The sequence below is a fragment of the Anabrus simplex genome, chromosome 10 (assembly GCF_040414725.1).
Source record: "Anabrus simplex isolate iqAnaSimp1 chromosome 10, ASM4041472v1, whole genome shotgun sequence".
Taxonomy (NCBI): domain Eukaryota; kingdom Metazoa; phylum Arthropoda; class Insecta; order Orthoptera; family Tettigoniidae; genus Anabrus; species Anabrus simplex.
In genome coordinates, this window is record NC_090274.1 from 11,763,551 (window position 1) to 11,777,960 (window position 14,410).

The 14,410-nt window shown below is 38.0% G+C and overlaps 1 protein-coding gene across 2 annotated transcripts in view; it reads left to right on the forward strand.

Annotated features, from left to right (window-relative positions):
• The window catches only part of LOC136882117 (U2 snRNP-associated SURP motif-containing protein), a 238,506-nt gene that overhangs the window by 184,985 nt on the left and 39,111 nt on the right, over positions 1-14,410 (forward strand). For both annotated transcript variants that reach the window (XM_067154643.2, XM_067154642.2), the window contains 3 exons: positions 11,896-12,000; positions 12,107-12,222; positions 14,282-14,390. In XM_067154643.2, the coding sequence (XP_067010744.2) occupies positions 11,896-12,000; positions 12,107-12,222; positions 14,282-14,390 (330 nt within the window). The remainder of the gene's footprint in view (positions 1-11,895; positions 12,001-12,106; positions 12,223-14,281; positions 14,391-14,410) is intronic.

The following is a 14,410-nucleotide window of genomic DNA, read 5'->3' on the forward strand; positions in this document are numbered from 1 at the left end:
CTATAAAATTTTAAGGAAAATTTTTTTTGGGGGGGAGTTTGATTTGAAGTGGGTTGTTTTTTTTTTTTTTTTTTTTTTTTTTTTTTTTTTTTTTTTTTTTTTTTTTTTTTTCCTCAACGTTTTCTTGAAACTTTGTACATTTTTAATATTAAATTGTGTTTGATACCTGGTATTTAGAAAAATTTAATTTCGTATTGGTCATCGATGACAGATGCTGCTTCGATAAAATTTTGTATGTTTAACATACATTCATTACCATGGGATTTGTTTTGTAAATACTCTAGTTATTTCAATATTAGAATGATTCTGTTGTTGAAATTATGTGAATACTTATATCAACAACATACTCTAGAATCTCCAAGGCAACATCAGTTCACAGAGATCCTGAATTTTATATCAACAGCACATATCATTATTTGGAGTAGCATGGATCACAACATACTGTAAGTTGCACAGATGAAAATCTGTAAAATACTGTCACCTATATGTGGTAGAGGTGATGATTTTTAGAATTTTAAATCTTTTATATTTTACTTTTCTTGAAACTCTGTATTTAACCTGAAGGTTTGCTGAGGTGTGTGCTCAACTACAGATTATTTAATTAGTATGTTGTGGCACAACATTAAGGGGGCTGAAAGAGGAAAGGTTAATATTACCTGTACTTAACATGAGAGTTGTTAAAAAAGTGGTTCTGTTTTAACTGTAAAGTTCTGCATATATTAGTGTATATCCAATATTGAGTTTTTTCATACTATGAGAGTAAGAAAGTCCTGTGCATGTTGCATTTTAGAAAAGGTACCTATTGTAAAGAATTTCTTTGTAAACTCCAAACTTAAGACATCCAGGGCTTGTGCAGTTGGTTTCTGAAGGAAGAGTAGGGGATAAGAACGGTAGGGGTAGACCAAGGTATGAATATGACAAGCAGATGTAGGATGCAGCAGTTAGGTTGAGATGAAAAAGTTAGCACCTGATAGGGTGGCATGGAGAGCTGCATCAACCCATTCTATGGACTGATGACTTAATAATTTCAAGTAGTGAATAAACATGTAATTTAGTAGTTTAATGAACTGTGTGTACACATTGCACATACAGATGTGTTAATGAACGAGAAACATCAGCTGCATCCTCTAAAACTGCAGAGTGCAATACAGGTCTTTGTTATCTCATAGTTGAAATAGAACTTTCCTGTCAGTTCTGTAAATTAGTAGGGCAGCATAAGATTGATCTAGGATTTGCTAGTTATCACCCATCATTCTCTTCTAAGTATGGCAAGAATGCTATTTTTCAGCTTTCAGGAAAGAAAACACAGCAATTAAAATACTTTTCCAAACCTTATTCACATACATTTTGGATAAGTTTCTTTAAGAAGTTTATTACGATGACTTTAAATAGAAAGACAGGAAGTAATTATTTATAAATTGGTTTCCAGTTTGGGTACTAGTCATGTAAGTCAGTTGGTTAAGCAGTTAATTTAACCCTTATGCACCAGCTGACAATACATCATCAGTGACCATTCCTGTAAATTTAAAAAAAAAGGGGGTGGGGGGGTGGGAGCTACTGATGATTTATTGCCAGTGACCACACCCTAGCTACCAAGACCATCTGGTGATATTTTTTAATATAATTTAATCAAAAATATTTTTTAAATTGTTTTTTATTCAAGATATTTTTCTTTGTGAAAAATAATTTTCTCAACATTTTGGAAAATATAATTAATATCAAAATCTTAATTACAACAAATGTTACCAATTGTTGAAAGGGCAAACTTACAATAACCCTTGTTCGTTTTTGCCACATCACTTGGTAATCAGCTGGTTTTCTTAAACTCTGTAACATTCCCAGTCCTACAAGGATTAAAACAGCTCAACCAAAATCTTGGAATGAGTAAAAATCAGACGATCAAATTCTTATGTATTTACACCTACACTTAGTAATAGTAAAGTTTTAATAAGAATGAGCCTTTACAAGGGAGAGTTGCAGAGTTGTCCACGAGATGGAACTTGCAGTTTAGGACGATAATGGTTCCAGGGCAGTATATGTGAGGTATTGAGTTTCGCAACTGCCTTTAGCTCCTGATGTAGCCGTCAGAAACTGGGGAGGTGGGGCACCGATAATATATACAACTAACTATCGAATATACTATTTATAATACCTCTATATTTTTGCGAACTCAAAGTGACGTGTGTTCACAAGAAACACATACAATATGTTTACTGGTTTGTGTCGCTCAGAAATTGTGGTGGAGAATACATAATCGTGTAACAGAGATAGCTTTATATGAACCGGTTTAATTGTAAAGCATCTAGAATTCACACCCTTTCTTTGCTCTAAAAGAACCAACAGAACCATCGGAATGGAGATATTAAACTTTAAAGACAGAAGCATAGTCACTTCTTTAAAGACTTGGAATTAATGAACGTCTGTGTAACACGCGTTCGTGTAAACACTAATAAAATAAACAGTCGACCATACTCCTCTCGAGGTTGCATGCCATCTTTGTATGAACACAGACTAACGTTAGCGTCTCACTACAGCAACCAGGGCGATGCTGTGTATTCCCTACAGCATTTCTAGAGGGTGGTTCTGTTGTGCGCACACTCCAGGTGTTTCGTCCTTGTTCATTGCTTTAGACATCACTGTTCTATGTCTGAGTTTTGTAGAGATTCTCTGCAACTGTCCCTTGTTCGAACAGTTTACTATTTATCATTGGACGATGTATATCCAGTTCTTATATCACCTAGGTTTTTTTGTTCAGGATTTAATAAGTGTTTTATTATTAAAATCCTGACAGTTTTGTGAAGATTTGTTGGAAAAGTGAAGAATTTATTGTGTGGATCAAAAGAAAAAGGCATCCGGTCTGAGTGGCTCCAATGGTTAAGGCGCTGGCTTTCTGTGCACAAGTTGGGCAGGTTCGATCCTGGCTCAGTCCGGTGGTATTTGAAGGTGCTCAAATACGTCAGCCCGTGTCTGTAGATTTACCGGCATGTAAAAGAACTCCCGCAGGACAAAATTCCATCTCCGAAAATCGTAAAAGTAGTTCATGGGACGTAAAACCAATAACATTATCAGAGATGCCAAATGTTACGGATTATCCGTAATTATTACGGATTTCCCGTCACGATTACGGGATTATGGTCAGAGGGTAAATTATTATGGAAAAGCGACATTATGATGAAAATTTCTAGCAAAAAATAAGAAAAGAAGGAAAAATGAATCTTTTCAAGCATTAATGCTCGACTCTCTTCGTTTCAATGCTTGTGAGTTGGCAACGATACTTATTCAATCGTTACTTCCTTTCGATACCCGTGAGCGTCGTGAAATTCATTGTGAGGAGCTCTACTCTGCTATACTTCACTATAAAATGTAATCTTGTATTATTGCCGTATTAAGTATACCTGCCAGTAACTGTCCCACAGAAAGATTTCTCAGTGTTAATAGGAAAAAAAAAAGGACTTCAGGCCTACAATAATCACATCTACACTGGAATCGTTTATTGTTCATAAGCTGAAAATGTACTCACAGGAGGAAGGATGCTACAAAAGCACCTGCTGCGTGTGAAACAAGCTACAAAGAATATTTTATGACAGAACTGGTAATGTGCAAATGTATTGTGTAATAGATCGTTGTCGGGAAGGGCAAAGAAGGTCTCATTATCCAGAAGTGATGACTGTGCTTTGGATTTGACTCCAACATTTTTCGGAGGGTAGGGAAGGGGAATTACGGAAAAGCCATTTCAAATGTTGGCACCTCTGCATTATTATTAAGTGAAAAGCAATCTTTATCTTATAAATTCTCAGCATACTCTGATACTCCAGAAGAAAGTGGTTGTATTTTTCTCTGGAGCGGACTACTGTGGACCAGGCAGTGAGTAGAACACAACCACCCATTTTGAAGCACTTCTCTCGCCAAATTGACAGAATGTAATGGGTTCAGTCATCGTAACAGCTTGCCTTCAGTGGAAAGTATTCTCCTAGTGTAAAGAGGAGTTAATTAGAAAGCACAAGTAACTTCATAATTAAAATCTATAGAGAGCTTTTTTTTTTTCCTTAATGAAAAGTACTAAAATACTAACATCTTAACGATCAAAATAAGGCTAGTTACCGAGTGAGTGGCTGCACGGTTTGGGTCATGTAGCTGTCAGCTTGCATTTCAGAGGTAGTGGGTTCGAGCCCTGAACGTGGTTTTCCATGGTTTCCCATTTTCACATCAGGCAATCAAGACCACGGCCGATTCTTTCCTACTCCTAGCTCCTTCCTGCCCCATTCTTGCCATAAAACCTATCTGTGTCGGTGTGACTTGCCTGCAATCTAATATGTGAATATGATTTGAAAATTGTTTCCAATACTGAAGTGATGCCAGTAGGGAAGAAACCTAATGTCAGGTTGGGAATACCAAACTAAAACAGGTAGATCTTCAAGTATTTAGGATGTGTATTCTTCCAGGATGGTAGTACAGCGAGATTGCATGAACGTGCAGCAAAGCTCTTGCAGTTGCGATCAGCGGTATTCCGTAAGAAAGAAGTTGGCTCCCGGACAAACAGTTTTTACATGGGTCTGTTTTGAGACTTACATTTGCTTTACGGGAGTGAAAGGTGGGTGGATTCAGGATATTATATTCATAAGTTAGAAGTAACAAACATGTAAGTACCGAGAGAGATTGCTGGTAAAAAACAGATGGGAACAATGTCAGGAGGGTACTGATGAATAAGGGACTCGGCGGTGGAAGGCAAGAGAGGCAAAGGGAGACCAAGGTGTCAGACTCTATTTGTAATTATTTAAGGATAGGGCGGGTAAAATCGTCAGGGCTAGTAGCAAATAGAAGATAGTTTGTCGCAGAGGATTACAAACTGAATGCTGAAAGGCATATCAATCTACTACAATGGAGATGTATATAATAATTTTGCTATTTGTTTTACGTTTCACCATCAGACCGCTCTTATGGCGACAATGGTGTGCGAATGGGGAGGAAGCAACCGTGGTATTGATTAATGTACAGTCCCAATATTCGTCTGTTGTAAAAATGGGAAACCACAGAAAACCATCTTCAGTGCTGCCTACTCTCTCCCGAATGCAAGCTCACAAGTCGCTTGCTTTATATCTATAGCAATAATGGTCTAAGACTAGGAGGCTTTGGAACAAGGCTGATGAAAAATAGTACATTGGAACAAGCTGCTGTACATTCTGTATAAGCTGTTTCTCACTAACATGCAATATCAAGAGGAAGAAGATGAAGAAAGATAAGACATACACATAACAGGTAACAAAAGTCTGTAATGAGGCATTACATGGTTCAGAATGTAGCAAGAATGTTTCATAAGCAGTGGCCAGAAAGTTATTTGAAGTTTAAGCTTGTGTGCTAGCAGAACCATCAGTCAGATTCAGTTTGAGTCCTCATGCATAGAAAATGTTTCATAAACCAATCATTGGGATTATTATCAGCGCATCAGTAAATTTCTTAATCTCATTGGAGTTACATATATCAAGTAAGGTGGTGGTTATTGTTTTAAGAGGAAGTATAGCTGGGCGTGAAAGTGGAAGACTTCATAGGCCTTGCAACCTTATACCTTGGACGGAATTGGTTTTTCTTAAATATGCTTTCTAGTATCACGTTTCTTATGCACAGAGTCGTGTGCTAACCATGGACAATTCAGAAAGAAAGTAGTCTGCAATGTTTCTGACCATATCCTTGGATTCACCTTCTTAAAACCTACTGGCCAGAGTAGCTCAGATGGTAGACCACTGGCTTTCTGAATTCAAGTTGGCACATTCAGTCTGGTGGTATTTGAAGGTGCTCAAATATGCCAGCCTTATGTAGGTAGATTTATTGGCAAGGAAAAGAACTTATATGGAACAAAATTATGGCACCTCATTGCTTTCAAAAAGAGCCATAAAAATAGTAGGACATATAACAGATAAAATCATCCCCAGGACCTTACAGATGCCTGTAAGAGCAAGAGAATTTAAGACCATTGTGTGGCCCACTAAACATGTCTGAATGTAAGCCTAAGTTGTGCGGGTCCCCAATAAAAACAGTCAACTTCTTGAACATTGATGTTCATATTCTTATTTTAAAACAGGTAAGTAAAATGTGAAGTTCTGAGTATACTCCTTTTTGATCCCTTTTCCAAGTCCTTTTCTTTCATTTCTGGATTTGGCTCATATGTTAATATGTTATGTTGTGTAACATCAAAAGAAAGAGCGTAGATCTCTAGATCTACCTCTCTCACCTTATTTGTTTGCCTTGGATATGAGAAGGCACCTGTCTCGGTGCAGCGAGTTAGACATTTGGTCCTCAACAGACAATAATTCAAGGGTAATTTTGTAAGTCATCGTCATCGCTACTGTGTTATATCTTCAATAAAGCAGCAGCAATGTAAGGCCACTATATGTGTTTGAAAGCGGCTTGCACGTGCTAGCACCAGATTGGGCCCAGATAGAAGAGCTAATGGCACGGGGCAACGGAAATCAGAATTTATTGAAACAAAAATTGTTTTTATTGTGCACACAAATCTGCAGTCCTGTAGTAAAATTCGCAAGTCTACAAACACGGAAAGACCCGTATATGTGGATAATTCTTGCACATTGATACCTCACATGGGATGTCCACTCTGCGACAGTTCAACAGTTGCTACGCTTGAAGGCCTCGACTATTCAACTTGCATCCATCTTATAGCTGGTAACACAGGGGTGCCTGCGGATAAAAGGCGAGAGTGAGACTCTCGAAGACATCATGCTGTTCGCTGAGAGCCACAACACAGTGTGACATCTTTGTTTGACCATGCATTCACTGCGAATAATAATATTTGTGAACAAAATGTGCAAAACCGAAAGAATGAAGGTGGTAGGAAGTGTGATTTACCCCCAGTTAACCTGTGAGCCTGATAGCAGAAATTTATTTCATTTCAGCCTGAGCCTATAATTTATGGTGGTGGATGAGAAAGATCTGCACTGCCACTCGTAATATTTTGAATGGATTCTCCTTCTTTCACACCTTTTTCCTGTTACTGTACTCAGCTTTTCTGGTCACTCTTACTCCAGTATTTCTTCATATCGGGCAAATACTGGGGCTGTACTTTAATTAAGGCCACAGCCGCTTCCTTCCTTCCTTCTAGGCCTTTCCTATCCCATCGTCGCCATAACACCTTTCTTTGTCGGTGCAATGTAAAGCCAATTGTAACCAAAAAAAAACATTTTTCCTGTCTTGGACCCTAGCAGAATCAGCACCGTAATTTTTCAAATCCTTCATAATTCTTGCTTTCCATCTCATTTTTGCCGTTCCAGTGCTAAATTTACCCTGTAGCACTATACTTTCAATTGGGAGGGCTGCATAGTCTTCTGGTCTTCTTTCAGTATGACCAAACCATCTGAAACAGCTTTCTTTCAATTTTTCTGAGATTGGTGTTACTGTCAGAGATTGGCAAATGTCATTTTAGATTTTGTCCAGCCTGGTCACACCATGAGCTTAGCATAGCGTCCTCATTTCAGCAACGTTAAGTTTCTCTTCAACCTTTTCCTTTGTCGCCCAACGTTCGTGCTTGGATGAGCCATAGCTTTGTATATCTTTTAAATGTAATGGAACATTTTTATAACAGAGAACCACTGTTACTGCCTGATTTAATTTCTTTGCTGGTGAGACAGTGTGTTTACAGTGGCTTGGGCTAGAACAAAATTGTTACTTTCTATGACCTGTCTCAATCTCATTGACAGTATCAAATGTATTATAGGGTCAGTTAGTGCATGCATTGCAGTGGGGTTGGCAAGCCGATTCTTTGTGAGGAAAGCAACGGAAAAATGTGTAACTCCTCATTTCCTGAGAATGCCTTGTTGAGTGATGGCAAGGCCATCTATAACAGTTGATGACAGAGCTGTTGAGGATCCAACTAACCTTCAGGCTTGGTACCCATCGTGTATACATTTCTTTTTTACAAATAGGCATTTAATAATAGTAAATGTTCTTACCTAAGGCAGGTCTTCACAGGTAGTTCTCCACGTATTCTTCTCTATCCCTACTCCATTGTGACGTAGTTTAGTTCTGTTCTCTACCATTTGATACTGTCTATCTGTCTTTCCATTCACCAACCCTTTAAGAGCATCTACTAACTAGCAATCCTGTGTCGTTCAGTGTCCAATCCAATGTCTCTTCCTATTTCTTTAACAGTCTCGTTTTTCCAACTCTTTCTAGCACCTCTGCATTTCTCACTCTATCTACCCTGCTTATCTTTTCAATTCTCCTCCAGACTTGCATCTCAACCTGCTTCCAGTCTCCTTTCAGCGCCCATGTCTCTACTCAATAGAGCGCCATATGCCAGACAAAGCACTTGACAGGTCTTTTCCTCAGTCCTTTAGCCAGCTGTCCTTTTCACTTCATTAGTGAGAGCGAGGTGTGGTTTTCATCTCCTGGTCTTCAGTTATTGCTCTGTCAAAATACGAATTCAGTACGTTCATGAGCAATCTTGATCCAATCTACCATACTCTTTGTATTCTTCTTATTAATCCTCATTCCATACTCCTCACAAGCTGTTTAGAGTCTGTTCACTTTGGGCTAATAGCACCATTATGATAAATGTAAGAAATTTATTTCTCTTCCACCTATTCAATACAACTCAATATGTTAAAGTTAGAGTTAAATCCTCATTAAAATAATCATTGGGATATGTTTCACCCTTTCATATGTGGCATCATTAGCCGTATCATTACCTCAAACCATATCAGGTACCTGGTTAAAATTGATCTAAAATCTACTACAAGTATTGAATACATTCAAAAAATTCACTTTAAAAAGCCATCATTATATGAGTAACTTGATTTAGGTACGAGTGAAAATTAACAATATTGATGGCCATGCTCAATGTTTAATATGAATGAAAGTTTAGAAATATTGTTACAAAATGATGAGAGTGAGTATAGAACAATGCAAATGATTATATACAAAATAATAAGGAAATGCATTCCAACACTGTGCCATTTTTCATAATATTGGATGTTGGCATGTGTACTTAATATAATCTTATTCAAAAGTAGCGAATAAGTTCTAATTTTTTAGTTTGTAACTAGCTCAGAAAGACGTTATATTTTTATATTTATGTCGTAGTTCTACTTGAGCACCTATGTTGAACAATTTATTAGTGAACAACTTAATGAGGCTGTTGAAATGTTTTTATCATTTGTACTGAAGAAGGTCTGATGACATGTTTTTATATGATCATTTGTATGGAAGAACATGGTTTAATGACATATCAACAACAGCCTCATTAAGTTGTTCCCTAATAAATTGTTCAACGTAGGTGCTCGAGTAGAACGACATAAATATAAAAATATAAAGTATTTCTGAGCTAGTTACAAACTAAAAAATTAGAACTTATTCATTACTTTTGAATAAGATTATATTAAGAACACATGCGAAGGTCCAAGATCATGAAAAATGGCACAGTGTTGGAATGCATTTCCTTATTATTTTGTATATAATCTAACTTCAACATATTGAGTTGTATTGAATAGGTTGAGGAGAAATAAATTTCTTACATTTATCATAAGATTACTTTCAATACGGATTCGCAATGATGAACTGGACCTGATATTTTGTATCATGGCAGGTAGTCACGTTGGTATAAACATACTCTTAGTATTATTATTCTGCTTCTCAATAGAAGACCTGCTTAGGACCATGCTTGCTCAACTATTGGAGTGTTGATCTTTGCCCAGTATTGTGACATCTTCTCCCACTGTAGCTCTGGTGACCAAGGGATATCTTTGTTCGTCATCCTTGCTTCTAAATCTATCTCACAGGCTATCTGTTTTTTTAAGTATGTAATTCCCAGTTCTTTTATGTTCTCAGTCTCTGTCAGCCAGGTGGTTCAGACTTTTATGTTTCGCCAGAAAATGAACAGGCAGTTGGGAGACAGACATGCCTCGTGACCATATAAAACTGCCCTTTTCCTAGCTCAGACTGAGAGTTCCTCTGTCCAGGAGTAGAGATCTGAATTGTCACTTCTCTGATGCTCCCCATCTTCTAGTACGAGGCCTAGGACCTTTCTGAGAATTCTTCTCTCTCTGACTTCCAGTTTTTCAATCGCACCTCTTCTGTTTAGTCACAGACACTCGATGGCATACAGAGCCTCCGGGTGGATGACTGTAGTGTATGTAGTGTTGTTCTCCTATATTAATCTTTTCATGTTCAAACAGTTTGTAGTACTGCAGATTACTGTAATTAAAAGAACTTTATAAGCATAATAGGTTTCAATGGATTATGTAGATAGGCTCTTGATTTTAATTTTGTTGATTTAACGAGTTATTTAGTGATCCAACAAAGGCTCCGGTCCCGAGTAGGCCAGTTAGGAGGGTGTCCACTTTAAATAAAATTGTTGGTGCTCCGCTGTTTATACATTAGTTTCTTTTGTATTTTTGGGGGGGATATTTATCTGTTTTAGGTTGAATGACATTGTTACTGGCTTCTCACCAAGGCAGCCCATTTTAATCGCAGCCAATGCATGCAGAATTTTTTTTATGGAATGTCGCGTCCCTACCGTTTGGATTTTTCACATTAAACTTGACCTGGGCTATGATCACGAAATCAACACTTGATTAAAACCAAAAGCTTGGTTTGTTAGCCTCAGGGAATGCAGAATGATGTGAACACACAAATTTTTAAGGGCACCTGGATGTGATACCTGCATATTTTGTATGTTCATATCTAGGAAACTACCAAACTGCTCGCCTCTTTTGTTCATCGACAGGGATGTAAATAGTACTTGTACCAATAGGAAAGTGTATCTAATTAAATTGGGCTCTCAAACATTTTTTTTCCTTTAATAATTCGGGAGTTGGTTAGTGCAATACTCCATGGAAGAAGTCATGATGGTACTTGTAGCAGACACTGCAACGAGAATGAAACACACACAGGTTTCTGGCTTTTGCTAACATGAAGAAAACTTCATCTCATAAGATGTAAAATAGCGTCAGCCCTGACTGAGGGGCGTTAAGAGGCGTACAAAGAGGTCTGCTGTAATGCTCGAAACTGAAGTACCCACAGAGTTAACATCATAGCAGTGGAACTAGTTTCATTATTGATCCCACCGTCCATTTTGAAATGGACAAAGAGCAACTGTCGATCACTGAGGGAAAGAACATCTACGGGCCTACAATACAGTGTTTTAAGACCAAGTACTATCATCTCCATATGGTTACGGTAACAGGGTTGCTCGTGGGAAGCAGACTAGAAATTGTGCTGCTGGCTATAAAATGCTCTCTTCAGATTTTTAGAAATGATCTATCTGTGTAATCCTCATTAAACATAATTAATTTTGAAGTACTATATTTACGATTTAAAATTACAAATTTTGTATTTTAGGCTTTTTTTTCAAAATGGTAACCCGTAATATTGGAAAGGAATCATAAATAGGGGAAAATCTTTTTGCAGGTCTTCTAGAAGAGTACTGAGGGCTCTAGTTTTATGGTTCCTGGGAAAAATTAAGGAAATATATTGGATACATTTAGGATACACTTTTGTGGCAAGAACATAAACATATTCAGGAAAGCTTACTCTAATAGAAGTGAAACACCAAAATGTAAATTGACCAAATTTTTTATGACTTTTCACATTCAGGTGTCCTGAATTATCTTGTTCAAAAGTATTGGTTTCCTCGTGTTCTTTCCCTGCCTCTCCCAGTGACCCTTTCATTCCTTTTAGAAATCTTCATGTCTTCCAATTTGCAGAGCCACTGTGAACTCGTTTAAATGTTACTGGAAGACGAGTCTCATTTTAAAGTCTCAGGGTGTCTAGTATAGTGCACTTGAGCGGGGAGGGGCCCTCTAGGGGGCCCCAATGTTCTCTCGCTGGGAGTGGATCGGCCGCGGGAAGGAGGGGAGGCAATATGTGTTGTGTTTGCTTGAATTGCAGAAACCTTCTCATGCTGATCCATCGCATGATCGAGTTTGTCATACGGGAAGGACCGATGTTCGAAGCAATGATTATGAATCGGGAGATCAACAACCCCATGTTCCGGTAAGTGGAACTTTCGTCCTGGTGTGTGTGGAAATAAAAGTTGGCCATGAAAATGGTAACAGTCATTCACCCATTCACTAAACTCTGGTGAACATATTATTTTCAGATTTCTGTTCGAGAATCAAAGTCCAGCTCATGTGTATTACCGGTGGAAACTTTACTCTCTCTTACAAGGAGACTTGCAGTTACGCTGGCGAACTCTAGAGTTCCGGATGTTCAAAGGTAAGTATTTACATTTTCTGAAAGTATGCTACTGTAGTAATGGGGAGATTTGAAGAATTATTTATACAATACATTTTGGTGAGCTTCAGTTGCCTAGTTGGATAACTTCCTTTCACCCACACATAAATATTTTCTTGGTTAACGCAGTACATTAACCCATTGAGCCCTGCATATCTGTTGGATTGAAACTGCATTGGGGCAGGAAGTTTAGTGATGCTTCGCATGATGAGAAACTTCTTACTTACAAGAGCATTTAAGATTTAAATATACACAAAAACAAACGGCATTCATACCATAAACCGCGGAACAAGGAGTACTTTAAATATATTTTATTTTGTTAGCATCATGCGGAGCTGTAACACGGTCATCTCCTTGCACTTCCTTGTCGATTTCCACGTCTATTTGTTCGTTAGGAGCATTACTCACACTGTTATTAACACTACTAATAATTTCACTGAAAAAATTACATTCGTAATCATTACTTCCTAAAAGGGGTTGTATATTGGTAACTTTCAGTCGTTTACTACCTGCCATCTTTGCTCGCTTCAAACTAATATTATCAAGCTACATTATCAATATATATTAGCAAAGAGCATCTAACATTGGAGAGGGCCATCTCTTGAGGGAAAGTTGAATTACGTAGTAAAGTGAGACAGCGGAACAGTTCTGTGGCTCGGGTCCAATGAGTTAAGCCAGGTGGTCCAGCTAATGCTGACACCCCAATGTTTCCTCTAATCAAAGTGATGTTTTCACTAGATTATGGTGTGTTGAGCTGCTATTTGTAACACTTCTGTGTGCAGAGAAATTGAACCAAATGTGATTTTCAAAATGATTGAATATGATTAGATATGATTTTCCCACTGCATTTGAGGAAGTTTTTGAAAGGAGGAATAGCATTTACGATTAAATGTGTTATAAAAATGCCCAGGTAATGTGTTCAGGCGATGAAGTTTATTGGGCCTGCAGCCACAAATCAGTCACTCGCAGTGAGTGTTTACTGCTGATCCACAGGGGGCTCTTGCTTCGCTTACAGTTCGCACCAAGTTTTCCTTAAGATCTCTGACCCCTTTTAGGACTAGGTATACTTACAAAGACTGTGCCTAAAAAAGACAATTGTTTACCATCTCCTCGTAACTAGTGGAGGCATTGCTGACATATGGCAATTGAATCAGAATAGAGACAGCAGTGCCACTAGCAGACACAAACACTGAGGAGTAACAAGAACATTCCTGAATAAAAGTGGAACTTTGCTCATTTGAAGCAGAAGGGTCTTGAAAAGAATAGTAAATTAACCACAAATTTAAATTAAGTAACCACACCACACTTGCCCGAATCTCAAATTCAGCATGACCCATACTTTGCAGTTTCACTGAACCAGGCTGGCCTCGGTGCCATACTGAAAAATCAAAAGATGGTATCCTGACATGGCACAGTGTACTGCTAGCAGTTTCCTGTAAACAAAAGCAGTATGCATTCTCTTTTTAGTTTTGGGTCAGTAGCAAAGCTTAGCCATTGTCTCATAATCCATTTGCAATTTATGACAGATACTTTACCAAATGACAGATACTTTACCAAGAGTCCTCCAAGTCTTCAGTAGCCAGTGAAATGTCTCATTTCATCTGCTGACAGCTGTCAGTAATAAACTCTACATGGAGTTCTGAGTTTAGACCTAATGAGCAGATTTTCCTAGTTACAGAAACTGAAAGTTTGTTACCGAGAAGACTGTTCAAAGAACACAACCTCAGGTGGCCAAGAGCTTCAACCCTTTCTTAGCTTAAACTCCCATTTGCAGGGCCAACACAATTATACAGTATTTTTCTCTTCCGTCCAAGCAGCGTTCCAGCATACTTATACATCATTCTGAAAATTTGAGAGTTCTGAGTGGCATTTTTACATCAAACTAAACACAAGCTTTAAACTGTTTATTGTATTGGAATTTCAAGAGACCACAGAGAACTTTGGATTAAAAAGGTGGGAATTAACCAAGTTAGTGTCATTCAGATAACAGAACCTGTATCCATTAGTTTTAAGAATATTTTAACTATTGCTTTTTGTTTAGGGGGTTCAATATGGAGACCACCACCTATGAATCCATATACACAAGGCATGCCAGATGAGCTGGTGGAGGCCGAGGAGAAGGAACCTAGGAAAGGCAGCCTGTCCAACACGTAAGTCAAGCTCTTGAAGA